At 52.2% G+C, this 24,831-nt stretch overlaps 1 protein-coding gene across 4 annotated transcripts in view; it reads left to right on the forward strand.

The window, feature by feature from the left end:
- Positions 1–24,067, forward strand: part of Crtac1 (cartilage acidic protein 1) — a 139,419-nt gene extending 115,352 nt beyond the window's left edge. For 2 of the 4 annotated variants that reach the window (XM_040744302.1, XM_005063580.4), the window contains 9 exons: positions 3,913–4,058; positions 6,644–6,780; positions 10,077–10,159; positions 10,910–11,010; positions 11,410–11,578; positions 19,819–19,964; positions 20,636–20,678; positions 22,881–23,024; positions 23,456–24,067. In XM_040744302.1, coding sequence (XP_040600236.1) covers positions 3,913–4,058; positions 6,644–6,780; positions 10,077–10,159; positions 10,910–11,010; positions 11,410–11,578; positions 19,819–19,964; positions 20,636–20,678; positions 22,881–23,024; positions 23,456–23,574 — 1,088 coding nt within the window. In that variant the 3' untranslated portion in view covers positions 23,575–24,067. Of the gene's footprint in view, positions 1–3,912; positions 4,059–6,643; positions 6,781–10,076; positions 10,160–10,909; positions 11,011–11,409; positions 11,579–19,818; positions 19,965–20,635; positions 20,679–22,248; positions 22,311–22,880; positions 23,025–23,455 lie in introns of all 4 variants that reach the window. The other 2 variants (XM_013115054.3, XM_021236121.2) reach the window with 2 other exon arrangements.
- The last annotated feature ends 764 nt before the right edge of the window (positions 24,068–24,831 follow it).

A 24,831-nucleotide genomic window follows, 5' to 3' on the forward strand; every position in this document is an offset into this window, starting at 1 on the left:
TTCTGTGCCTGAGTTCTCCTGATGTCCTCACCTCTCTGGCTCCTATAATTCTCCCCCGCCCTCTTCTTCAGGTTCCCCTAAGGGAAGGGACCCGATGGAGATCTCAGATTTGACTGTGGATCTGTGCATCTGCTCCCTTTAGCTATTAGAGGAAGCCTCTCTGATGACAATTGGGCTAGGCACCAATCTAAGAGTATAGCAGAATAGGAATAGGAATCATTTTTTTCTACCCTAGGTCTCTAGGCTGTCCAGCCTCCAGTTTCTGGTCATCCAGGCAATGTTAGGCATGGGCTGCCTTTCATGGCATGGACCTCAAATTAGATCAGTCATTGTAAAATTTGTTTTGTTTTGGGGGAGTTGTTTAATTTTTATTTTGTTTGGGGGTTGGTTGTTCTTTTGTTTTTGATTTGGTTTGGTTTGGTTTGGTTTTTTGAGACAGGGCTTCTCTGTTTAGCCCTAGCTGTCCTGGAATTAACTCTGTAGTCCAAGCTGATCTCAAACTCAGAGATCTGCCTGCCTCTGCTTCTGTTTCCCAAGTGCTGGCACTAAAGGTGTGCACCATCAACAACCATGTCAAGAAGCTTTGCTAAGTGTCCAGCTACTGCTAAGAGCTTGGAATGCTGACCTGAGTAAGACTGAGACCACACCGCATTTAAGAAAGGAGCTAACACTGTAGAAACATGTGTCTACACGAACAGCTATAATGAGGAGCAGGATAAAATGTAAACCAAACCATCACCATGGCTTCCAGCACCTCTCCCCTTCCTGCCTGAGGTTGTCTTCCATCCCCTTCCTGCCTGAGATTGTCTTCCATCAACCCCAGGACCTGGGCTTGGGCCATTCCTTTTGCTGGACCGCCCTCCCTCTTCTCTGCAGAACTTTCCTGTGCCCTTCCACATTCTGCCCAGGGTCACCTCTGACAAGCGTTTACTGGCTTCCTCCGTGCCACCTGGCAGAAACGCTCTCTTCCTTCCGTCTCCACTGCCCCTGGCACGCACCTCTCACGCAGGTTCCCACATGATTGGTCAGTGTGCTCTGCCAGGACAGGGACCTGGTACTGTCGTCTCCTGGCCCAACAGAATGACTCCTTTATAAAAATCTGTGCCCTTCAGCCCCTTCCTCACCCCCCATCTCCTCCCACACCGGGAATGAAAGACGATTTCAGTGCACCCCCCCTTGGAGCATGGGCAAGAGTCGACAGAGGATCTGAACCCAGAGATCTTAGGTCCCACCAGCTCTGCAGACAACAGACAACAGCAGCTAAGTCCAAGCATGAGCCCATCCCTTCTCTCCGACACAAGAGAGTCTCCCTCTCCATCGGCTTCTCGGGAGTCTCCACATGGGTGGACTCCCAACCCCCACCCCAGCTGAAGCACCACCTATGCCAGCTGGCTACCTGTCACCCTGCACCCTTGCCCCAGCTCTCTCCTTCCCTGGCATAATAGGGTGTGGCCCTCTGTGCCCATCCCCTGCGTGGGCTGCACTTGGCAGCAGCCGGTCTCACTGCTGAGAAACCACAGAATGAAGAGATAGCACAAAAAAACTGGGAGAATCTGATAAGGTGCTAAGGAGATGGCAGCAGAGGTGAGCGAACAAGTTGGAGTGGGAGAAGGTATCAGGCAGGAGGAGATGCAAGGTGCGAGGCCCGTAATTGGAAGTCAAAGTGATTGCAGGGGTTTAACGAGACGTGTCAAGGGGGCATTCATCACCCAAACAGATGCCGCTGTGAAATGCAGCCTGGCACTGCTTAGTCCCACGAAAAGGAGCCAGCTCCTTGTCAAGGTGCCTCACAGATAGGAGAGAAATGGGCCAGCTCGGAAGGCCACCAGCCCGACGCTTAGGCAAGGGAGTTTGCAGAGAATTAATGGAATATCAGCCCTAGGGTTGAGGGGCTGTCCCCGGTCCCTTTAACCACACCCTCTCCCACTGAGTCTCTGCCTTGTCGGCCATCGCTGCTCTGCCCCAAGCCTCTTTCCTCCATGAGAGTACCTCACCTCCTAGGTTCTCATAGGCCCCACCCCTGCCTTCTCCTGACTTCCATTCTCGGAATCACCCTGCCTGCATTGGTCCTGGAGTCTCTGCCCACCACCTCTATTTTATTGTCCCACTACCCTGTACCCAGGGCAGCCTGCAGCTGTTTGTCCTTTGAGGGTGTCATCTTAGCTCTGCACCCGGGACAGAAGTGGGCAGATCTGCCTCTACACAGGAGGAGGGGCCACGCCTCCAGGCTGTGCCAACCCCATTCTCCTCTACAATGGGCTCCTGAGTGGACAGTGGCAGTGGGCTGCAGGGGGCGCTTCCCTTCCCGTTCTCACAGGCCCATTGTGGGCTCTCTGTCATGGTTGCTGTATTTCCTCTGCTGTCACTAGCATCCCCAGTTTGCCTGCTGTCAAATTATTTATGTCTCTTCATTCATTCAGCAAGTACTCACTGAGCGCTGTCATGCAACCGCAGGCGCCAAGATAGACCTGCGGCACAAAGGAACCGTGGGGCGTAGCTGATCTCGGGAGAGTGGAGTAGGTAGAGAAACCAGATCCCAAGCAAGGAGACCCCCAAAGACCAGCACTGGGAAAGGAAAGATTAGGAGAGGAGGAGGGCAGGTGGGAGGGGCTGCTTTAAGGGACTGTATTGTTGTCCTTTTTATTAATCCTTTTCGTTAGCATAGAAAATGAGTTTATTGTGACATCTTCACTATGCTTTGTCCTTAGTCACCTCACACTGCCCTCCCCATCATCCTCCTTGCTGTCCCCTTACTTCCCTTTCCAAATCAGCCCTTTCTGCTTCCATGGCACAGATTTTCCATTGCCTTTTCTTAGTCACTTCTCCCTGCACCTCTAGGCCTCTTACTTAATAAGCCGCTTTCAACTTTTATGCCAGGATTTGTGTATATGCATGTGTGTCTTTATGTATGTGTATGTGCATGAATGCACGCACGTGCGTGTGTGTGTGTGTGTGTGTGTGTGCGCGCGCACGTGCGTGTTTAAACCTGGAGTCCACATATTCAAGAAAACATGAGCCCAGGTGGTGATGGTCACACCTTTAATTCCAGCATTCAGGCGGCAGAGGCAGGTGGATCTCTGTGGTCTAAGAGCGAGTTCCAGGGCCATCTAGGGCTACACAGAGAAACCTGTCTCAGAATAAAAGTTATCTTTGTTTTTTGGGTCTTTTGTTATTTTATCTTTTCTTTTTGGAGCTGAGGACGAACCCAGGGCCTTGTGCTCGCCAGGCAAGTGCTCTCCCACTCAGCTAAATCCCCAACCCCAAACAAAAACAAGCAAACAAAAAAAATCCAATGTTTATTTTCTCGAGCCTGGCTTGTTTTGTGGGTCACTTTATACATACAGGTCATGAAAGGCTTCCCTACGGGGCCAGGGAGGCATCTAGAGAGGAGACACCAGCTAGAACAAAGACCCTGAATGTAGGAAGAACTTGGTTCACTTAAGGCGTGGAAGGACTATGATGATCCAAGCTCTGTAAGCCACAGAGACAGGATAACAACAAAGACAGGATAAGGACACAGCAGGCCAGAGCCTGCAATCCCAGGCAGAAATCTGAACTTGACCCAAAGTACTGGTGAACCCTTGAGAGAGAGTTAAGCCAAGGGGGATGAGATCAACTTAACGTCTCCCTGTGGCCGTATGATACTGGTAGGAAAGGCATTAGTCCCCCAGAATGCCTATCACTCTCCTCCTCCTGGACCATGCTGCCCTGAGCTGAGTCCAGGTAGCATGGAAGTGGATGGCTTCGCTACTCCTTTTCCCCACAAGAGCATCTGAATTCAGCTGTGCCTCCGCATCTTCCCAGAAGAACGGGGACTGTAGGAGGGTCACCTTCTCTTGTTGCTGGAGGTGAATGCTTGTAAAACGTGCAAGGGACGGTACCTGAAGCTCCTGCCTCTTCTCCCCCCCCCAGGTGTAGATGACCCTCACCAGCATGGGCGAGGTGTGGCCCTGGCAGACTTCAACCGTGACGGCAAAGTGGATATCGTCTACGGCAACTGGAATGGCCCACACCGCCTCTATCTGCAGATGAGTGCTCACGGGAAGGTTCGATTTAGGGTAAGAACTACCAGGGCATGCACAGTAGTTAGGCAGACCATAGAGATGGGCACCAACCTTGTGCCTCCTGCTAAGCCTAGGAGGCCTTGGGCCTCTCCAGGGCTGGGGGTGGGGTCTCAAGGAAGGAGACATACAGGGTACAAGGACACCAGCCTCAGCCATGTGCAGGGTCTTGGGCCCAGAGCAGAAAACAAGTGGCCACAGAGAAAGAAATCTCCTAGGCAGTCTGCAGGAACCCTGTCAGGGAAAGCCAAGTCTTTGGCAACTACTGTTCCTTGGTACTCCCCAGACACCCACCTGTAACTGGTTTGGTGTGTGTGTGTGTGTGTGTGTGTGTGTGTGTGTGTGTGTGTGTGTGTTTCCCACCTGTAACTGCTAATTGAGGTCCAGGGCAGCATGATGGGAGAGGAGAGAAGTTGAGGACAGGGAGCTCCCAGGTTGTCCCCGAGGTCAAATAAAGGATAGGATAACCACACACATACACCCTTGTCCCCTTCCCTGAGCTGTGGCCATAATGCAATGACAAGTATTCTCCCCAAGGGCTGCTGGGTGGCAGTAATGAGCTTGAGTTTGGGACTTTCTCAGCCAATGGCAGAGTATGGATTTGATGAAGCTGATATCAAGAAGTCAGGTTACTCCTGAAGTACTTAGGACTTGATTAATAATAATAATAATAATAATAATAATAATAATAATAGAACTGAACTGAAAGGTTATAAGTACTCTCAGCTTTGTGAATGCAGAGAATTATCCAGGATTCCCAAAGTCTGTTTGACTGTGAAGGCCCCGCCTGTAGTTGTCTCTGTGCCCCCTTCCCTGCTGAGTCTCCAAGCCATCTGCAGGAGGATTTTTGCCTCAAACTCAGAACATTGATCCTGGAGCTCTGAATTCCTTCCTTGTCCAGCATTCTAGCCCAGACTCACAGAAGAAATAATCTTGCCCTCCCTGTCCCAGGATATTTGACAATGCCTGGGAACATTCCGAATTGTCCTGACTGGGAAAGGACAAAAGCCAGGACAAAACCTGCAGACATCCCACAATACACAGGACAGCCCCACTATAAAGTGTCACCTTTATACTTTATAGTACAAAGGCTCCAGATGTCCTGTGCCGAGGTTAGAGAACACGCTGGCCTTCTGAGGCCCCTGCGCAGAGCTCACAGCACAATAACAATAATAACAAATGTCCCATTTATCACGTGCCACCCACGTGCCAGGATCCCTGATAAGAGCTTTACATAGATTATCTCGAAGCCCAGGCATGCAGAGGGGCAACCCCAGGGGGGCTGTGTAAGTTTCCATTTTTACAGGATCGATGGAGCAGTAATGAGTTAGAGATCCTCAGGTCTCCTTGTTCCCCAGCTCTGAAGACCCTGCTCAGCCCAGCCTGACCAGCCAGCCAGGCTCTTAATCAACCTCATTATAGTGCTGATGAGGACTGTCACCCTCTCCTGACTCCAGGAGCAAGTGTCTCTGCAGCTGAGCCAAGAAAGCGCCTTCCTACGGCTCCAAAGCAGGCTACAGAAAGAGAGGAGGGCAGGGGCTGGCCCAAAGGCAGGGACTCCAAAAGAACCAGCTCAGCCTTCCCATTTCTCTTCAGCCAAGCAGTGGGATTCAGACAGCCACTGAATGTCTTCAAGGGACAACCTCCACACAATGGGAATATTCTGCTCAGAAACAAAAGACCATCTGCCACAGCTCTTCTTCCATTTCAGAGACAAACCCCACACTTAGAACCCTGTGCCATACCCTCTCAAGACTGCCAGCACTTGGGGGAGGGTTCCCAGCTTGGCTGTCTTGGGTCCAGAGTTTCCCCATAAGTCCTGGACAAGCATAAATGATAATGATACTCCTTTAAATCATATATGTCTCAAATAAAATCCTAAGACTCCCCAGAAACAGGATGAGGAAGTAGGAGCAATGAGAGACACAACAACTAAATGGTATGTCTGGCTTTGCATGGGGCTGGTGACAAAGACGCTGCAACACAGATTGCCAGTGATCTGTCTCCTGGCCACCCCGTGATGCACACCTAACACGCAGGCCCCACAGCGTAGGCTGCTGCTGTCCCCACAGTGAGATCCAGCCCAAGGGTTGAGTGACCTCCCTGAGGTCAAGCCAGTGCTGGGGGCTGGATTCAAAAGCAGGTGCTTTGCTGTGCCTTCAGCACTTGAGAAGGAAGGGCACGTGGTCAGAATCTCCCATCTGTAGCTCTGGCTCCGGCCCCATTGTTAGCAATCACCCCACCCTCCTTCTTCAAGACCCAGTTATCCCTTCTGTAAAGTGGAACCCTGACGTCAGGCTGCTCAGGGGACTGGCAGGAGGGTTAAGTGCGATCTGGACCAGGAACCGGCTCAGAGCTTCCTCCATGAGCTGGTGTGGGCTGCAGCTGTTACTCTGCCTGCCTTGTTCTGCAGGCAGCCTGAAGTTTGTACAATGCCTAGGGTCGCCACTCCGGGTCATAACCAAGGGGGCATAATAGAGGTGCTGGGGCTTTCCTTATCGCATATTCACACAGTAGAGGGGTGTGGGCTCTTGCTCATTGAAGCTGTCCTCCCTTCTGACCCTCAGTACTCTCTCCTCCAGGACATTGCCTCACCCAAGTTCTCTACGCCCTCCCCGGTCCGAACTGTCATTGTTGCTGACTTCGACAACGACCAGGAACTGGAAGTCTTCTTCAACAACATCGCCTACCGCAGCTCTGCAGCCAATCGCCTCTTCCGGTACCAAATTCAGGCCATGGGGGCTGGATTCCAAGGGTCAGAGAAGTTGTGCCAGGGGGAGGATGGTCCTTGATTAAGAAAGAGAGAGGAGGGAGGACAGAGAGCAAGCAAGATGGAGAGAGAAGCCTGAGTAACACAGCAGCCTTTGCAGCAGCTGCAACACGAGCAGGGAGGACTAGGCTCAGACAGCCCATCCCTCCACCCCACAAGGTAGAGCTCCCACAGCCACAGAAAGACTTCCAGGGTCGGGTCTGTTTGGGTAACCTGGGCTAAACAAAGAGGGTCAGGCTTGTCTACTGGGGACTTCTGAGCACCTGTAACAGAACCACTGAGCATTTCAACTTTCCAAAAGATGGATGGAGTGTTCAATCGATAAGGCCACAGGGCACGTCTTCCAGGGATGTTTCTCAAAGGATGGATGCTCTGTAGAGCTTTCGTGGGAAACACTGGAAGAGATGGTTAAGTGTAACTGAAGCTTGTTGCAGACTCCCCAGTAATGACACAGAGACTTATTATTAATTATAAAAACTCCATCACAGCTTGGGCTTGTTACTAACTAACTACCTCTTACAACTTAAATTAACCCATTTTTTATTAATCTACGAATTGCCTCATGGCTGGTGGCTTTACCTGTCCTCCAGCCTGTCTTGCTCCCTCTGCATCTCCTGGAAACCCTGTCTTTCTTCTTCCCAGAGTCCTCTCTGCCCCAAAAATCTTGCCTAACTATTGGCCATTCAGCTTTTTATTAAGAAGTGACACATCTTCACAACGTACAAACATATTATTCCACAACAGTTAAGGTAGAGAATGGAGAGGAAACATTAGAGTCCTTGAGCATCAAATCTGAGGAGAAAGGGACAAGTTTCTAAGGTGACATAACTCCTGGGGACTGGAGGAATCTTCCGAGTGCTTGTGTAGAGTCTTAGGGCCCACCTCAGATGTCTAAGTCAAATTCCAAGGGTTGAGGCCCAGCATTCGGGTAGGCCTAGGAAGAGTAGGAGGCCCACAGGTGTTCTTATCACACAGGCATTTGAAAAGCACTTCGGGACAAACCTCACATGGACTGGGATGTCACCAAGACACATTGGGTGGGGAGAGGAGGTGGGACAAAGGTCTTCAAGCCAAGAAAAAATAGGTCAGGTCATCTGCTTGGCCCTCCAAGTCCCTATTCCTTCTCTCTAGGGGGACTCAACTATTAATAAAAGGCACAAGCTGTGACTAAGCATGTTTTAAAATATAATTATTAACCAAGCATCAATCCTGACTGGATGTAATCACCCCCTGAAGGCACCAGATTTACTAATTAGGTGCCTTGCAAAAAGCTTATTCACAACTTCTAGATTAATTGCAGAAGATCAATTGCTCGTTAACAGAGATGCTGCCTTCCTTCTCCGGCTAATAAAGTGTCACTTGCCGGAACCCTGAGCAGCAACTTGTCTAGGGCTCTGGGTCTGTGGCACAACAACCCAGGTACCTTTCTGCCTGTCCACCTTCCTGGCCTGTCCCAACCTCCCAGCTTCCCATGCTGCCCAAGAGAGGCTGGCCCTGGGCTGTCGGTGGACAGTCGCCACATGGTCACCCCCTGGGGCAGTGCTAGCTTCCACTCAGGGGCAACAGAAGCCACTGTCTAGGTACACAGCTGGGCCTCAAGTCCCCGAGGCAGATGGCTGGGTCCTGAGCACACAGCTTAGGGGCTGCAGCTGGGACTACTGCTAACTGGCAGCTTAAAAGTTCAAGCCTCGCTCGCCCCATACTGTACCAGCTTGTTACCATCACCGAAGGGACCAGTTCCTGAGACTGTCTCTCCCACCACTTGCCCGGGCACTGGGACCCAAAGCCTCATGGTCCTTTAATGATGCTTCAGGCAGGGTATCACCTAGACCAGATCCAAGCCCCAGTGACAGGAGCCTATGATGACCATGCAAGCAAGGACGCCCCCAGGACTAACAGGGTGTGGACTGCCTCCTACATGTGCATCTAAATATGTCTGCTCTGTTCTCAAGTCTCCCTGCCCCACTTTCTGGTCTTGTAGGGCTTTCTGAGCCCAGCCCAACCCTCCCCTAGTCTGTAGTCCAGCACAGCAACCTGCTGAAATGCCAGCCTGACTATTTCCCTCTTCCCTTGGCTGCCCTTGGCTTCTGCCCAGCTGCAGCAGAGCCTGTAGCACACAGATAATCAAAAGGGCAGTGTGGGTCTACAAGCTGAGGAGCCACACCTTTAGCAGACATGCACATGCCCGTGTGTCCACACAGCACCCTTCCCAGAGATACTGTGTGCCACCCACATGTACACATGGACGTGCTCAACCTAGATGCCTTGGGATCTACATGCATCATGGGCATCCACATAACCCTGCAAGTGCCTGGCCTTCTGCAGCAATTAACCACAGGTCCCAGCTCTTGGGACACAGTGTGGTTTGAACAGACCTTATGGAGAGGAGTACAGGTTTCCCCCCTGCCTCAGGCTCCTCCCACGCTCCCCACCCAGCCAGGGCAGAGGAGCCACAGCTACAGAATTCAACAAGTGCAAGAAGCTAGAGAGGAAAGCTCACACCACCGTTGGCGGTGTACTGCTCACTTCAGAGAGAGACAGTAAGAGATGGGGAGAGTCTCGGAAGTTCTCAGGGACAAGACTGAGTAATCCAAACATACAGAAGGACTCTCACCACATGAGGGACCCTTGCTATTTGCCTCTGGAATTGAGTAGAGCTCCCCACAGACATGTGCTTGGAGCTGGCTAGAGAGTTAGGCCCTGCGTTGGATGCTATGAGAGAAGCAAAGATGAGCGTGACAAGGTCCCAGCCTGCAGCAAGCTCACAGACCAGCTTGAGAGATAAGATGCACCGTGCAGACTTAACATGGGCAGAGAGCGAGAAAGGCCAGGAGAGCAATAAAGACAGCACAGGCAGCAGGGATGGCTTCTAGCCGGACAGCCAGTCAGCAGAGGACGAGCAGGCTGAGGAGGGAGACCCTGCATGGGGTTGAACCCTGAGAAACACCCAGAGCTGTGGAACCCAGCACCCTTTGGAGGAGCATGAAGGTCAGTTGAAGGTAGCTGTGCCTCTGCCCTTCTCCATCCTGCCCCTCCCCAGGCTGTCTATAACTCATCTATTAGAGAAAGAAAAATCAATGTTTACCAACATAAATTAAAACGCAAGAAGGGAACTGCCATAGCGAAGGCAGAGTCTGAGAGCAGAGAGAAATGCCATGGGCATCAGAGCACAGAATGTCGGGGCTGATCAAGGGGCAGAGGGGAGCCCACCGGGGCCTTGTTGAACAAGTCCATCTTTTCTACAGGGTTATCCGCAGGGAGCATGGGGACCCTCTCATCGAGGAACTTAATCCTGGTGATGCCCTGGAGCCAGAGGGCCGGGGTACAGGTAAGGCACCTGAAGGCTCCAGCTCAGCACAGTCCATACCCTTGGGCAGGGAAGAGCAAGAAATCAGGCAGCTGGTCCTGGCCCTGCCTCCCTGAGATCCAAGACTGGAAGAGAGTCATGGGCCTAAAGCCAGGGGGCAGGGAAGGGGACCACCCTTCCTCCGGTCCCCAGGCCTGCTGGGGGAGGAGCAGGGTTTATGAGGGAGGCAACTGTCTCTCTGGCCGTGCCTTCCTGTGTAGAGGAAGGAAGATTGAGGGATGTGCCCCTGCTGCTCCCTGGCAGGCATGCCATGTCTGGCTCAGTGTCAAAGAGCACTTGACTGGGAGTCCTAGGACCCAGGTCTGTAGTTACCTTATCTTCTGGGTATCATTTTCCACAAAAATGAGAGTGTCTGCCTCTCTCACCTCTTCGGGTTTTAAAGAGGACCAAAAAGAGACCAGGTCTATGCAAACACTGGAGAAGCTGAAAAACAAAAACCGCTATGAAATAATGAAATAATGAGGTGTATCACCCAAACTCACAAGAAGGGTCAGGTAGCAACTTGCACGAATCCCATGCATGAAAATTCAGAGAAAGGAAGGGATCGAGCTGGGTGGTGGGCAGGAGAGAGCCGGGTCTGCAGCCCCGGTCCTGCCCGAACTGTTTGTCCTCTCGTGTTACCTTTCACACTCTTGGCTATTACCACCACACCAGGGAGCCCCTCCTCCCCCTTAGTCCAGTGGCTAGAGGTGAAATCTGCATTGTTTGTAGGGGGCGTGGTGACCGACTTCGATGGAGACGGGATGCTGGACCTCATCCTGTCACACGGAGAGTCCATGGCTCAGCCACTGTCTGTCTTCCGGGGAAATCAGGTGTGCACAACCTCAGGGCCCTGGGCTCTCAGCCTGGCGTGCTCTCAGAGACCCATGGAGGCGCAGGCACCTGGGCTTATTAGCCAGCATGGTGGGAAATGGAAAGCCTTGGACCAAGAAGCCCATGAGTTCCCAGCCGGAAGGACCGCTTCCAGGAGAATCCCTTGCTCAGCCTCTGCCTTCTGCCAGCCACAGGAACTTCTTGGCCTCAAATCCCACCCCTGAGTCGTTTGGCTGCCCCCTCCTCCGTGCAGCAGTCCCTGCCCACATTCCTCTCCCTCTTCCCTTCTGTACCTCCTCTCCTCCTTCTCCCCTCCTCCTCTCCTTTCCCTTTCCTCTCCTCCTCCCTCCCTGCTCTGTGCCAGCCTGGCTGATGGCCGCCACCTTCCTCCCCGCCAGGGCTTCAGCAACAACTGGTTGCGTGTGGTGCCTCGCACCCGGTTTGGGGCCTTCGCCAGGGGCGCCAAAGTTGTACTCTACACCAAGAAGAGTGGGGCGCACCTACGGATCATTGATGGGGGCTCTGGCTACCTGTGCGAGATGGAGCCTGTGGCACATTTTGGCCTGGGTAAGTGGGGGCCCATGGGAACAGTGACAGATTCCGCAATAAGTTTTGCAGTGTGCCCTGTGCTTCAACTTCACTATGGCATCACAGTGGGTGCCCCCTGTAAAGGCAGCCACCCGTGTTCTGTGGTGAGTCTGTGCTCAAGACAAACGAATGGGGGAAAGATTGCCCCTCGCCCGCAGGAGCCCCTACCCTGGGGCCTTTGTGGACTTAGCTCACTTGGGGTCAGAGTATCCGTCTGCCCAGGCCATAGCCTTGTTCACACGCTGGTCCCCACCAAGTATGTCCAGAGCAGCTGCCCCAAGACCTCTCAGTATTTAGGGTGATGGAAGGCTTGGAGCCCTGAGTTTTCAATGGGCACAGAGTCACCCCAGGGGGTGAAGGCTGGACCTTGGTAGAGAATGGGATTCTAAAAAAACTCTGCCCTTTCATAGCCTAAAAGCAGCAACCCCCACTCATCACAGAAGCAGGCCAACAGCACGCCCCTGGCTCCACTGAGCTGTCACTACACAGCATTTAGAATGCCCCAAAAGTGTGCTGCAAAGGGCTGAGCAGCCTCCAGACTCGGGCTGGCTGTCTCACTGTTATGGAACGTAAGCTACCGTCTGAAAATGGCTTGGTAGATCATAGCTTTAGCTCTGTGTTTATTATTAGTGTGTGTGGGCACTCATGCATGTGGTGGTCAGAGGATAACTGTTGTGGCGATAATTGTCCCTTCCACCTTTGTGTGGGTTCCACATGTGGGACTGAACTCAGGTCACCAGGCTTGCATGGCAAGTGCCTCTACCTGCCGAGTCACCTCACTGGCCTGCCTGTTGGGTGGATTCTTTTAAATAAGAAAAAATATTCTGGGTAGTGGTGCCCCATACCTCTAATCCCAGCACTCGGAGCAGAGGCAGGTGGATCTCTGAGTCTGAGGCCAGCCTGGTCTACAGAGTAAGTTCTGGGACAGCTAGGGCTACACAGAGAAACTCTGTATCAAACAAACAAACAAAACAGAAATAATGCAAGCGTCCTTTGGTAGGCTAATGTTTCAGTTCGCTGTAATACATCGGTGCTATTGAATGTGATTTGGCAATAAGAGGTGTTTGGTGAGTAAAGAAGTCTCATCGTCAAAGTCACCTTCCCCAAACGACAAAGTTATGGTGCTGAAGATGGCAGTTCCAGGTTAGAGGTGTTGTGGGCTGGTAAACCATAAAGGGCGTCTGTGCAGTGAGTGTCTCAGGGGTGGTGGCTACATGATTCTAATGTGTGATTCCTGACGTAGAGCCGTCCACACACCTGTTCCCATGGCAAAGCCCTGAGTTCAGTGTGGTACAGTCATGAAGCAAGCTGTGACTGCTGGGGCGGCCGTCTGCATGAATCCCTCCGTGCCATCCTCACGACCTGTTAGGTCTCCAGTTATTTCAAAATAAACTGTTTCTTAAAACCTGGAGGTTAGAGGGAGATGTGGAAACTCTTCAGGGAGTATGCAGGGATTACAATTAATGGGGAAAAGACTGAGGAGCTCCGAGGAAGAGGCGGGCCAAGAGTTAAAGCATTTGAGTCTAAAATTCCCCGGCTCTAACCAGATGCTTTCCCGTGTGTTAGCACCTCGTGACATGATAGGATTTTAATATAAAAAGATTAGACAGTATGTTCCCTAATCGATAAATATATAGCGGCATTAATATTAAGCATACATCATATTGCACAGAAGAAAAAAAACTAAGGAAAGGCAGTGCAGAGAGCATAAGCGATTCCATCTGAGTGGCTCGATGACCACAGAGACTGCCACTCGTCCTGGACAGAGCGCTGGGCACTCAGTTCTCACGAGTACCCTCGGATGGGCTTTGCTGTCTCCATCTCTCAAACGAGGAAAGTGTGGATCCTACTGTTCACGGGAGCCTGCCCATGAGCTCATGATTCTCAAATGGCAGCGCTGGGATTCAAACTCAGGCTGGCCTGAAAATGTGGTTTGTATTTTCGACCATATGTTCTGGTATATGTGTGCGCATTCTGGTTTTTATAGGGAACACATAATATTTATGTAGTCTGAGAAAGAAGCAATAAATATTTAGGGGACCCAGGGCCTAGCTATATGAGCATGTTCCCTGGCTATTGAGCTCAGACTGGTTAGCTTGAGCCTGGGGCACTCCTAGGGCAGCCATTTGCTTTGCAGGCCCTAAAGGTACAAGCTGACTTTTAAACATGGAGTCCTCTTGCTTGCAAACTAACAGTAGCTGACATCTACAGCATGCTTCGAGTATGCAGGACTTTGCCCAAATTCTTCATCAGTTCTCCTGGAAACTTGATGAATTATGAACCATAGTCCATACTTCACAGGCCAGAAAGCTGAAGTTACGTTTAAACACACTGACCAGCTCACAGCTCCAGAGGGTGGGGAGAGACTGGATTTGGACCCCTCCTTAGAAACTGAATTGCTGGGCTCCATGACTCCACCTCCCGGTGGCTTCTCTGCCCCTTTCTTCCTGATGTGCGCATCCCCTCGGCTTGTGGGCATCCCGGAAGGCCACTCAAGTACCAAGGTGGCCACTGTGGCTTCAAAGGCGAAATGTTTATCAAGCTAGATGTCAACCCTGCTCCACTGGACAGAAAAGGAAACTGAGGCTCCCAGAATAGAACAGCAGAGCTGAGCTGAGGCTGTCTGGCCCCACACCCTGTGGATTGTCTGCTGTTTTGTGTATTAGGGGTGTCCCTGGGTCCTGTCTCTCCAGAATGTGTCACCACCAGAAGAGTCCGCTTCCTCAACTAAGCAGCTTGCAGGATCATTTAATGAGATCCAGGGTGCTTGGGAGCCGGTCGCCATCCATTCTGCACACACTGCACCTGGCCAGGGACCCATCCTGATGCCAGCACTCAATACTGGGCAAAAAAAATTGGATGTGCTGTTGATTTGAACCAAGTTGCTGCAAGGTTCGCCACCCTGCCGCTATCAGGCTCCTCTTTTGTAGGGTTCCCTTCCTAGAAGGATGCTAGAAGGACATCTACTCTCAGGAACAGACCTTGGCTAGTTGCCTGAGACCAACAGTGACCCTCAGACATCAGAGTAGCTCTGGGGACCAGACCAGAAGCCTGGACAGTGAGGCAGGCCAGCTCCATCCCTGCCTCTTTGGGGCCCCTTAGGACTACAACAGGCTCTTTCTGGGCTGAGCATAGTTGTCCTTCCTGACTGATGGGGGAACCAGTGGAGAAGGAGACTGTGGGGAAACCAGGTGTTAGGAATGATGGAGAAAAAAAGAGGAAAGGAAGAGAAACAGGGCAGAAGCAGACGGCAAGAGAGGCGGAGACATAGGGAAGGAGACAGGAAGAAATGCTGCCGGTCTGCTGGGTAACCCAGGAAGTCTCGCGCAGGTCTATCCTGGATGCATGCCACACTGATGCATGTCCGGGATGCATCCTGCACTGATGTGGAGCCTGGAGAGGTGAAGCAAGGGAGATCATCCTCGCCCTGGACAGCTTGGCCAACTGAGAAGACTAGGAGGAGGGTTAGCAAGAAAGTAGGGACTTAGAAGCGGGGCAGGGATGAGAGCATTCCAGAGACCAGGCTAGCTTGAACCAAGGCCAAGTGGTGGGAGTAGTTGGCTGGAGGGACAGGAACAGAGCTTGGAAAGTGGGGGCTGAGCCAAGCTCCCCAGGGTCTCCAAGGGAGGCTGGACAGGGCACGGTGGACAGAGGGGGTGTCCTGGCAGGTCCAGGGAAGCCAGAGCCAGAGCAGAGGTACGAAGATGTGTGCAGGGACAGCAGCCCCACAGCGCATGTTCTTAAACATCTCTCTAGAGTGTGAGAACAATGTGTGTTGATTATAGGAAAATGAGACAATACAAAAAAATCATAGAAAGAAGTAGAAATCACCCACAACCTCATCACAGTGCTTGGAACGTTAAGTAAAAAAAAAAAACACAAACATCTCCTCGTTCACTCCAGCACCATTGGATTCAATTCAGTTCATGCTCAATGAACACCTACGAGCTGCCCCGCAGTGTGTGGATCAAGGGCCTTGCCTTGAGCACCCCGTACTCTAGTGGGAAGGAAAGCATGGAATACATGATGAACAGAATAAATAGGTGAAATAGACCATGCTAAGATTGTATTAGGTGCTACAAAGAAAGAAAATGCCAAGCAGAGAAAGGGGGCTGGGGAGGGGCAGGAGAAGGGACAAGCAGAATTTTTCAAATACGAGGCCAAGCTTCAATAAGCCTTTATCCCATGCAACACACACAGGGGCGCATTTATAGGTGCACACACTACTTAGCTTTGTTTCTTTAAAAAAGAAATGATGGCATTTCCTCCACTTGCTCTTTCCCTCCCCTGAACAGCGAACGCCTGACCATCTCTCCAAGTCGGTGCGCATCTCTTTCATTTCCCTCCAGCGCCACAGAGTATTTCACTGGGTGGCAGCATTCATAACTTATTTACCAAGTCCCCTGTTGATGGACAGCTAGATGGTTCCAGTTCTGTGCAGTTGGAGGTGAGAAGGGGGCTGTCTGGATCGAGAAAGGCTGGCCCTGGGGTTCTGCATGGCTGAGAAGGGGTGAGGCAGAGTAGGGGTGAGGCTGTGTCCAGGGACTGGACCTGGAGGGGAGAGGGCTGCAAGAAGCCCTACTGGCATACGGTTCTGGCTGGACCTAAACAAACCTGCTCCCTGGTGGTCCTCCCTCCATGAGTCACCCCCGGCTGCTTCTCTCTGATGTTGCCGCAAGGTGTGGTGAGCTGGTGTTGGTGTGTGAACACGGAGGTGAGTACACACGGATGCATACAACGGCAGCCCCTCCTTCCTGTCCACACCGGGTGCATCAGATTCCCGGCTGCACGTGCCGAGGCCTGCCTGCCGCTGCCTCTCCCAGTGCTCCAGGGCTTACTAGGTCTGTGCAACAGCAATAAGGCCAGACGGTTCAGAACCTTCCGTCTCTTCTCACCTTCCTCCCTAGAAACCTGAGCTGTGCTGCACCGGGCAGTAAAAAACTCAGGGAGCTTTCCCAGCCGTGTTCTCCAGGGGTCCCCTGAGGACTCACTCAGCTGTGCAGGGCATTGTGGGTCTTGCTCCCCCTCAGCAGCCCCTGTCCTTGCTCCAGGGAACCCTAAGCACACTGTGCAGTTCCTGCACAGCTGCCCTGGCTTGTCCCTACCCCCTCCTGGGTGCAAACCGCCTGCTGGCTTCATAAATAAACCTTTCTGTTTATGGTGTTGAATACTGCGCACCCAGCCCGCACAGGGCTGCCGCTGCATTTCCTGAGTGCCAGTAGGCTGAACCAGTGTACAGCCAAACCCAGCAAATGAAAACAAGTACTGCTAACCCACTTGGCCCCCCGAGCGCCCCTGCTGTGGTCACCCACTCAAGCTCTCCCAACCCCACGCATTGATACCATCCCACCCCCACCCACGCACCCCTTCATTTCAGTTAATTGTTTGTAAGTGACTCAGAGCTGCCTCCAGACCGGCTGGTGCTCATTTAGGGAAAGAAAATTCAGTGGCCCACATAAAAATGGCTTTATTAAAGTGCAAAAATATTCCACCAACTGTATTCCCACCATCTGTTTTGCTTGTAATTCTGAAAAGCACAATACCTTGTGGCTCCCTGGCCTTTGTCCTTTCCAAGCTGTCAGAGGTAACTCCCTGCTGTTCCTGACCTATGTCTCTGCTGGGTAATGGCAGACCCCTCCCTGCACATAGGCCTGGCAGTGTGGCCGCCTCACCTCAGAGGCTGGGGACAGGCCCTGCAGTTGTACAGCTTTGAAAATACTGGAGACGCCTGGCCAGCAGCCTAGAGCCACAGAATCTACCTACCTGTCCAAGGACCGGAGGACGGGTTCCAACACTAGCTCAGCTACCTCCAAGTCACTTCCTACCTCACCAGACCTCAGTGTCTAAATCCAGAGAATGGGCACAGAGTGCCTGCCTTGCAGGTGCAAAGGCTCCAAAGTCCTCCTCCCTAGGCTCCAGCCTACTCCGCACACCCCTTGTGCTCTGCTTCCCCAGCTTTGAACTTCTGCCTCTTCAAACACCCGAGTCCTTGCAGCCCAGCTTCGTATGCTTTTCTTGTCTGCCTCACAAGTTCATTCTTCCGGTACAACCAAGTGGAACAGCCCGCCGTCCTCGCCGAGTGGCACCAGTCCCGTCACAATCCCTTCCACACTTGTTACGGCATCTCCTTGCTCATTATCCCCACAACAATCGGCTGTCTTCAGCTTGCTTGGGTCCTTTTTGCTCAATGCTGAATCCTAGCCCCCCACCCCCAGCATTTGATGTATGGGAAGGGCGGTGTAACAAGGGCGGATCAGACAGTGGCTCTTCGGTGAGTGGCTGGGTGATTTCCTTGGCCTCTCCAGGTCTAAGTGTTCTCCAAGATGAAGATTGTGTGGACAACACCTTCCACATAAAGATGTGAGGAACGGATGTGTTCACACCATGAAGCACTTGGTCTGGTCTGAGCACGCTGTCAGTGTTCGGCGTTACTACCCGCCTGTCCAAGAGCTGATGCTGACAAAAGTGCCAAGAGCAATAGATCATCCATGGGGCAGTATTCACACTCCAGGGGAGAGAGGTTGTACGGCACCAGACAGTGGGCCTTCGAGCCTGCACCTCCAAGTTTCAGACAAGGAAACTGAGGCCCAGGAAGGATGGCTTACTCATCCAACAGCCCTCATTCAGGGAGAGAGAACCTGGTTTAGAGCTACAGGCCCCATGCAGCCTGCAAATTTGAGCCTATGAATATTCCTCAACTCTCTGAGTTATTTGTGGCTTCGATCAGGCTGTGAAATGTATTCATGGAGCTGTTCTGTTGGCATAGGTGAGAAACCCTTGCTTTTGTCTCCTTTTTTAATGGAAAAATGTTTGCTTTCCACATGTGCCACTTAATTTGGGCACTGCACACCCTAAAAACGCCAAATTCATGGGCCTCACGATTCTGCTTCAAAACAGAAGATCTATACTTGGCCCTCTTCAGTCTCTCTCCCGCCCCTGCTCTAGGAGTTGGGGGTGTGGGGTGGCAGTCAGGCATGCTGAGAAGCCACATCTGACTAGACAGAAGCTTGGGCCGACCAAAGTCAGGGGATCTATGGGAGGATTAGAGCTGTGGGCACAAGTTCTGTCCTCTGACCCCTCCCACGACTGTCCCCGCACTCTTCATTGAGTGTCCCAAGCACTGCCTGTCTTCCCTTATGACCTGAGAAGGACCCACAGGTGAGGGCCATCAAACCCCCCACCACATCATTAGCCAGATTTTGCCACAGGCTAGCCTGTTTCCTTAGGAAAGAGCTGAGCACACCTTAGCAATGGCTGGAGACCTGCCCAGTCTTCCCAACCCACTTTTTGCCATTGATGTAGCAAGCCTCTCTAGAGATGTGCATGATGGATTCACTAGGGACATTGTATGAGCTTCACCGGTATCTTTTGTAAGCGACTCAGATCTACCTCTGCCTTTCCTAGGTCTGTATTTACAGCTCAGCTCAAGTGCCTTCTCCCCAGGAGTTTGTCCCTGGCCACTGAACGGGACTCTGGCCAGTTCCCAGGTCTTTACCCCAAAGTCCTCCTTTTCTTTTCATCACAAAGCTTGTTGATATCTGACACGATTTGCTTGTTCATCTGTTTGCCTGCCTCCTAGATGGAGAGGGAAACCCATAAGGAGGCATTCCCAGTGGAAAAAGAAAGAGGGACTTGGCTCCTAGAAGCACTCCATAAATAGAAATATCAGAGACATGCACAGGAGGTCACAACAAGTTGGCTGCAGAACTAGGACTTGTCCCCAGGACTCCTAGCCCCCTGCTCCCCGTCGTGTTCTTTCAGCGAATCAAGCAAGTGACCCAGCCAGGATTTTGAACCCCTGGCTCTGAATTCAACCTACTTACCATCAAGCCTTACAGCTCCCCAAATTCAACCTCCTACTGCATGGTCTGTTGGCTAGAATAAAAGTTCTCCAGGATGGTAGCCACTGGCATCACGTGGCTGTCGAGGTGTAAATTAATTTCAATTAAGGAAAATGTTAAATTCAGTTCTTCAGTCGCTGTCATCCTGCATGTGACCAGGGGCTAGTGCAGCGGACAGGGCAGACACCAGGCCTTTCCATCACTGCTGAATTGTCGATTGGACAGTGTGGCCCCAAGGAGGAGCTGCCTCTAATCTATCTTACTCATTCCTACAGCCCTCGGAGGGGTGCGTTAGTTACTATCTGTGTTAACAAACTTATGCCAGTACTCCAAGAGGCCCTCTCTCCGCTGCTCCTGACCCTCTCCTTCCTCCAACAGGAAGGGATGAAGCCAGCAGCGTGGAGGTGACGTGGCCAGATGGCAAGATGGTGAGCCGCAGTGTGGCCAGCGGGGAGATGAACTCAGTGCTGGAGATCCTCTACCCTCGGGACGAGGACACACTTCAGGACACAGCCCCATTAGAGGTGGGCCATGGCCTCTGGCCTCATAGTAAAAAAATAAATAAAATAAAAAGGCACCACCACCACCCATGATCCTAGGGGTAAATCTCTAGGCTTGTCCTCTAGAATGACAGAGATGGTGGCTCCTTTTGTAGTTTTGCAACACGTCTCTTAGCTTCTCACAGAATCCTGGGGGATTGGCAAGACAACGAGTTTTGTACTCATTTTACAGAGGAGGAAACCAGAGATTCAGAGAGTGAACCCAACACCAGCTAAGGTTACATAGCCAGCTGAGCTGTACAGTGGACTGAGAACTGATCCCTAGTCTCCTACTGCTCTCCAAATACCTGGAGAGACCTCCTATTGTCCTTAGATGAGGCTCAGACCATAAACCAGGGTTCTGGAAAAGGCTCTCAAGGGCCCGCCCAGTGCTGGTCCATTTTCAGGTCTATCTCAGTACATAGATCTCAAGTACAGGGAGAGTTTGAATTACATGTTCTTGCCCTCTCCACCCCCAACACCATCTCTACTCTTAGTGCAAGGCAGGATAAGGGGGAGGGGCTGCCCTCAGGCCCAGGCTGAGAGCATCTCTCATGCTGTAATCAGGGTGACAGCCGCTCTGCGGCTGTGACAAGGAGGGGACCTAGAGTGAGGCCTCTCAACTCACAAGCGTCTCTGCTTCTGCCACCTTGCAGTGCGGACAAGGATTCTCCCAGCAGGACAATGGCCATTGCATGGGTGAGTCGCCAATAGGCCCCAGAGGATGGGGCAGAGGCTGGGATCTCCCTGGGGACTATCAACCTGGCCTACCAAGGCCCAAGATGCAGATGGAGCTTAGAAAGATAGGAAGAGGAAGGTGTCATTGGTCCTTAGGGACCCAGGTGCCAAGACAGCCACCAAGGTGAGAGCGACATTAGCAACTGCAGGCTGACTCACCTCACTTCTGGGCACTGGCAGTGCCTGCCTGCCACGGATATCAGAGCAAACCTCAGTGCCACACAGACACTGAGTGGTAACGGATAGGCTTCACCTGCCAGAAGCAGAGCAGAACATGCTATGGCCAGCCTGAGGAGCAGCCGGCAAGGGGGCCGACAGGCATGGAGGTGAAGCTGACTGTGGGAGGCATTTGGGCACAACAGAGTGTGGAATATGATCACAGTAAAGCCCGGTACAGCACAGGGGAGGCTGGTAGCTTCCGGATGCCAGGTCAGTGAGGGTCTCATGACTGTCTCAAGTCTCCCAGTAAGCTATGAAGAAGGATACTAGCAGACCAGCGTCCCGAAGAAGTCCAACCCAAAGCCTTACACCATGATGATTTGCAATGAGGACTTAGGACGAGGATTCTTTCTTCCCCAGACCCAGAGAAAACTAGACACAGCCCCACTCCTGTGGAGCTCACAGCCAATAGAGTGGCTCACATATGAACAGCTGACAACCATACATGGGGCCAGGGACAGAATGAGCAGGGAAGCACCCAGGGAGGTGTTAAGCTATCTGGGGTACATCCCAGAAGGCAGTCTAGAGAAATTGAGGTCAGTCTGGGACCTGGGGGATGATGAGTAGGACAGCCACAGAAAGAGAAGTCATTGTGCCCATGTGCCCATGGAGGAGGCTGCCTGGACATAGGATTCCAAAATGAGGAAGTATAGACAGGCGCCAGGGTTAGGGTGGCTGGAGGAAGCCATGACTCCCCCATACATACGGTCCATGTCCCCAGTCTGGTCACATGATAAATGGACAGCTCAGGCACATAAAGCCTTGGAGTCTTCTCTGCATGCTAAGAGGACCCTTAGAGGTCACTGACTCAGCAGCTCTTTGTGCCACTCAGCAGGCCCCTACATGGTACCAAGCACCATGGCGTGCCCTAGGGATGCAGCCCAGTGCCTTACCTGAGGGGTTCACATCCTGGTGGAGGGAGTCAGACCTCAAACACAGGACTACAGGATGTGCGAAAGTGGTTTAGGAATCCTGTAAGCAAGGTGCTCTTGGGGGACTCTGGGCGGAGAAGTCAGAAACAGCCACTGGTGAAGGGACTTTTAAGTCGAGAGCACAAGGATTAGAGGGACCAGCCCCAGAGAGAGCTGAGGGAGAGCTTTCCCGACACGGGAAGACAGAAGGCAAAGGACGTGAGCTTGCTGCGGGGCCGTCAGGGTGCCGCTATGACCAAGAGGAGGCAGAGGGGTAGGTCAAGGAGAGGATTGAAGCTCCAGGAGTCTAGACCTTTGTCTTAGGCCCTCGGAAGCTAAGCAGGAGAGTGACCTGATGCGATGCACGTTTTTAAAAGATCACTCTGGCTGCTGAATTGCAGGCTGGCTTGGAGGGAAGCATGGAAGCCAGGAAGCCAGTAAGGCAGCCGCTGCAGAAATCCAGGCAAGAGACCATGCGGGCCGGGCCTAGGGTGGTGGCAGAGAGAGGAAGGTGGACAGATAGGAGGTGTGCTTTGGGGCAGAGTGGCTTGCACCCTGGGGTGAGGAGAGGGGAGGATGGGGCGATGACTCTGATTTTCTGCTGCCGTGGCTGAGCAGTTGGTGGTGGCATTGACGGAGCTGTGGAAGACGGAAAGAGGGGACAGAAGAGACTTGAGGGCTGAGGGAAATCAGTGTGAGGCTGTATTAGACATCCAGGTGGAACGTCCATGTAGGTCATTGGTGATCGGATTCGTGGGCTTGGAGCCCAAAGGACAAGCTGCGGCTGGAGGCAGGAAGTTCACAGTGACCCACATTTAAAGACAAAGTGTAGCATATCAAAAGGGCTCAGGGCCAAGCATGAGGTCTCCCATACGCAGGGGTCAAAGACGAGAGGAGTTATCCAAGGGCACCGAAGTAGAGAGGCAGGCCCAGCAAGGTGGCGGGAGGAGGGGTCAGGCAGGTGGGCAGACAGACCCTAAGCTAGGACACACTGCCCACCTCTCCCTGGTGAGCGGCTCTTCTTGCCTTGCAGACACCAACGAATGCATCCAGTTCCCGTTCGTATGCCCTCGAGAGAAGCCCGTGTGTGTCAACACCTATGGGAGCTACAGATGCCGGACCAACAAGAGATGCAATCGGGGTTATGAGCCCAATGAGGATGGCACAGCCTGTGTGGGTAAGTGGAACTCTGGCCACATGCAGCAGCAGAGGAGACACGCCCTTCCCTGGGGGGATGGGTGCAGGGTGTCTGGGTGGGCCTGAGGCCTGCTTCCCCTGCATAGACAGAGCCTCTTAGACTGACACTAGTTCTTCAGGGGAGACTGTGTCAGGCTCAGAGAGGCCCCACCACTACTACCCCACCTGAGGGGCCCTGGGGTGCTGTGCCCTGGTTTTGTGGTTTCCACGCTACTCGCATCTCCTGAGGCGAGTGTTCCGCCCTGGAGGTCCGCCATGTTTCCATAGCCGGGGTAGAAAGTAGCTCCTCCGAGTCACCTGTGTCAGGATTTCTGAACTAGTGTTTGTCTTCTCCCCCCTCCCAAACTCCTTCCTCCCAACAACCCTTTCCTCTTCCCCGTTTTCTATTCCCTGCCCTTTCGTTTTTTGCAGCTCAAGTGGCCTTTTTAGGTGGGTATTCTTCGGCTGCCTTTAGAATCTCTGAGCCTCTCTCTCAAGCCTCATACCTTCCTCTAGGCCTTGGACTTTGCCTTCAGTTATATGCACTTTAAATCCCATCAATAAAGGAAAAAAAATCTAACAACCTTTGTGGAAAACTATCTCTCTCCTGCTGCCTACCTCTCTCCACACCCAATAGAACCTGCCTTGTGCTCCTTCCGGTGGACAGCAGGGGTGGCCATCTTTGCAAAGGGAAGTTTGGGAGATGCTGGTGCGACCCTAGCTGTTTGTGAAGCCTTTCTTGGCATGTTTTCTGAGAAAACAGAAAAGGAGAGTACCTCCTCTACCCCTTCCCTCATTCCTCCCGAAGAACCAAGACAGTCACAGAGCTTTGTGAGCTTCTTATTTCGCCCTTAACAAAGATGGCCTCCGGGTGGTTGCTTGCTCGGTAGATGCGGTAATGTATCCTGTGCCTGCTCGTTTGGCCTGTGCTGTTGCTGCTTTGTACAACCTGATTCCCTCGGACTCTGAAAGCCTTATTGGGTTGGTGGTGGTGACGGAAAGGCTGGCCCTTTGGGACCGCTGATAAAAATGCTTACATTTGAACTTGCTGAGTCTTCCAGCCTCTTTTCTGGAGAAATTATGCCAATAAACTCTCTACTGGATGTTAGCGCCTAGCTAGTGGGGGAGGGGCACGCGAGCCAGAACTTGCTGGTTGGCACTCTGAATCAGCTGTGGCCCCGGGTATGTGAAAACAAGGCTGGACCTAAGGAGAGCAGCAGCTCCAGCACCTGCCCTGTGGTGGGGTGAGTGAAATAATGTTTACACTTGGAGGACCAGGCAAGGCGTGTGGGCGGAGCAACGGGCAGACACAGAGACCCCTGCCTGGGCAGTTCACTTTGGGGAATTCACATCCCCACTCTGGGTCCCCATCCCCTTCTGTAAATGACAAGAGAGTTGGGTTAGGACATCCATACATCCCCCTTTCTCCCCAACCCCTCCCTGTGTGACTAGGCTTATCTCCAGCAGCCCTGGTTTCTAGAAAGAACTTAACAGCCCAGCTTTTGCACTATGCTTAGGAGCCTGGAAGTGCCTACAGCCAGAGCACTCTTTAGGGATGATGTAACACCACAGAATATGCTCTCGCCCAGCTCTGGTAGCGAAGGCAAATTATAAATCACAAGTATATTCTTCATGGGGGAGAAAAAGTCGCTTAAAGATATAATAAAACCATGCTTAAGAATGCAGCAAGCCTTTTAAAAACATATTTAACAAAAAAACTACCCCTTTCTGATACCATAATAATACTCCCCATAAATCACAAAATATGAATTCCTTGTAGCTAGTGCTGTTTTTACACTCGGAACTGG

Source organism: Mesocricetus auratus, unplaced genomic scaffold (genome assembly GCF_017639785.1).
Source record: "Mesocricetus auratus isolate SY011 unplaced genomic scaffold, BCM_Maur_2.0 Super-Scaffold_4256, whole genome shotgun sequence".
Lineage (NCBI taxonomy): Eukaryota > Metazoa > Chordata > Mammalia > Rodentia > Cricetidae > Mesocricetus > Mesocricetus auratus.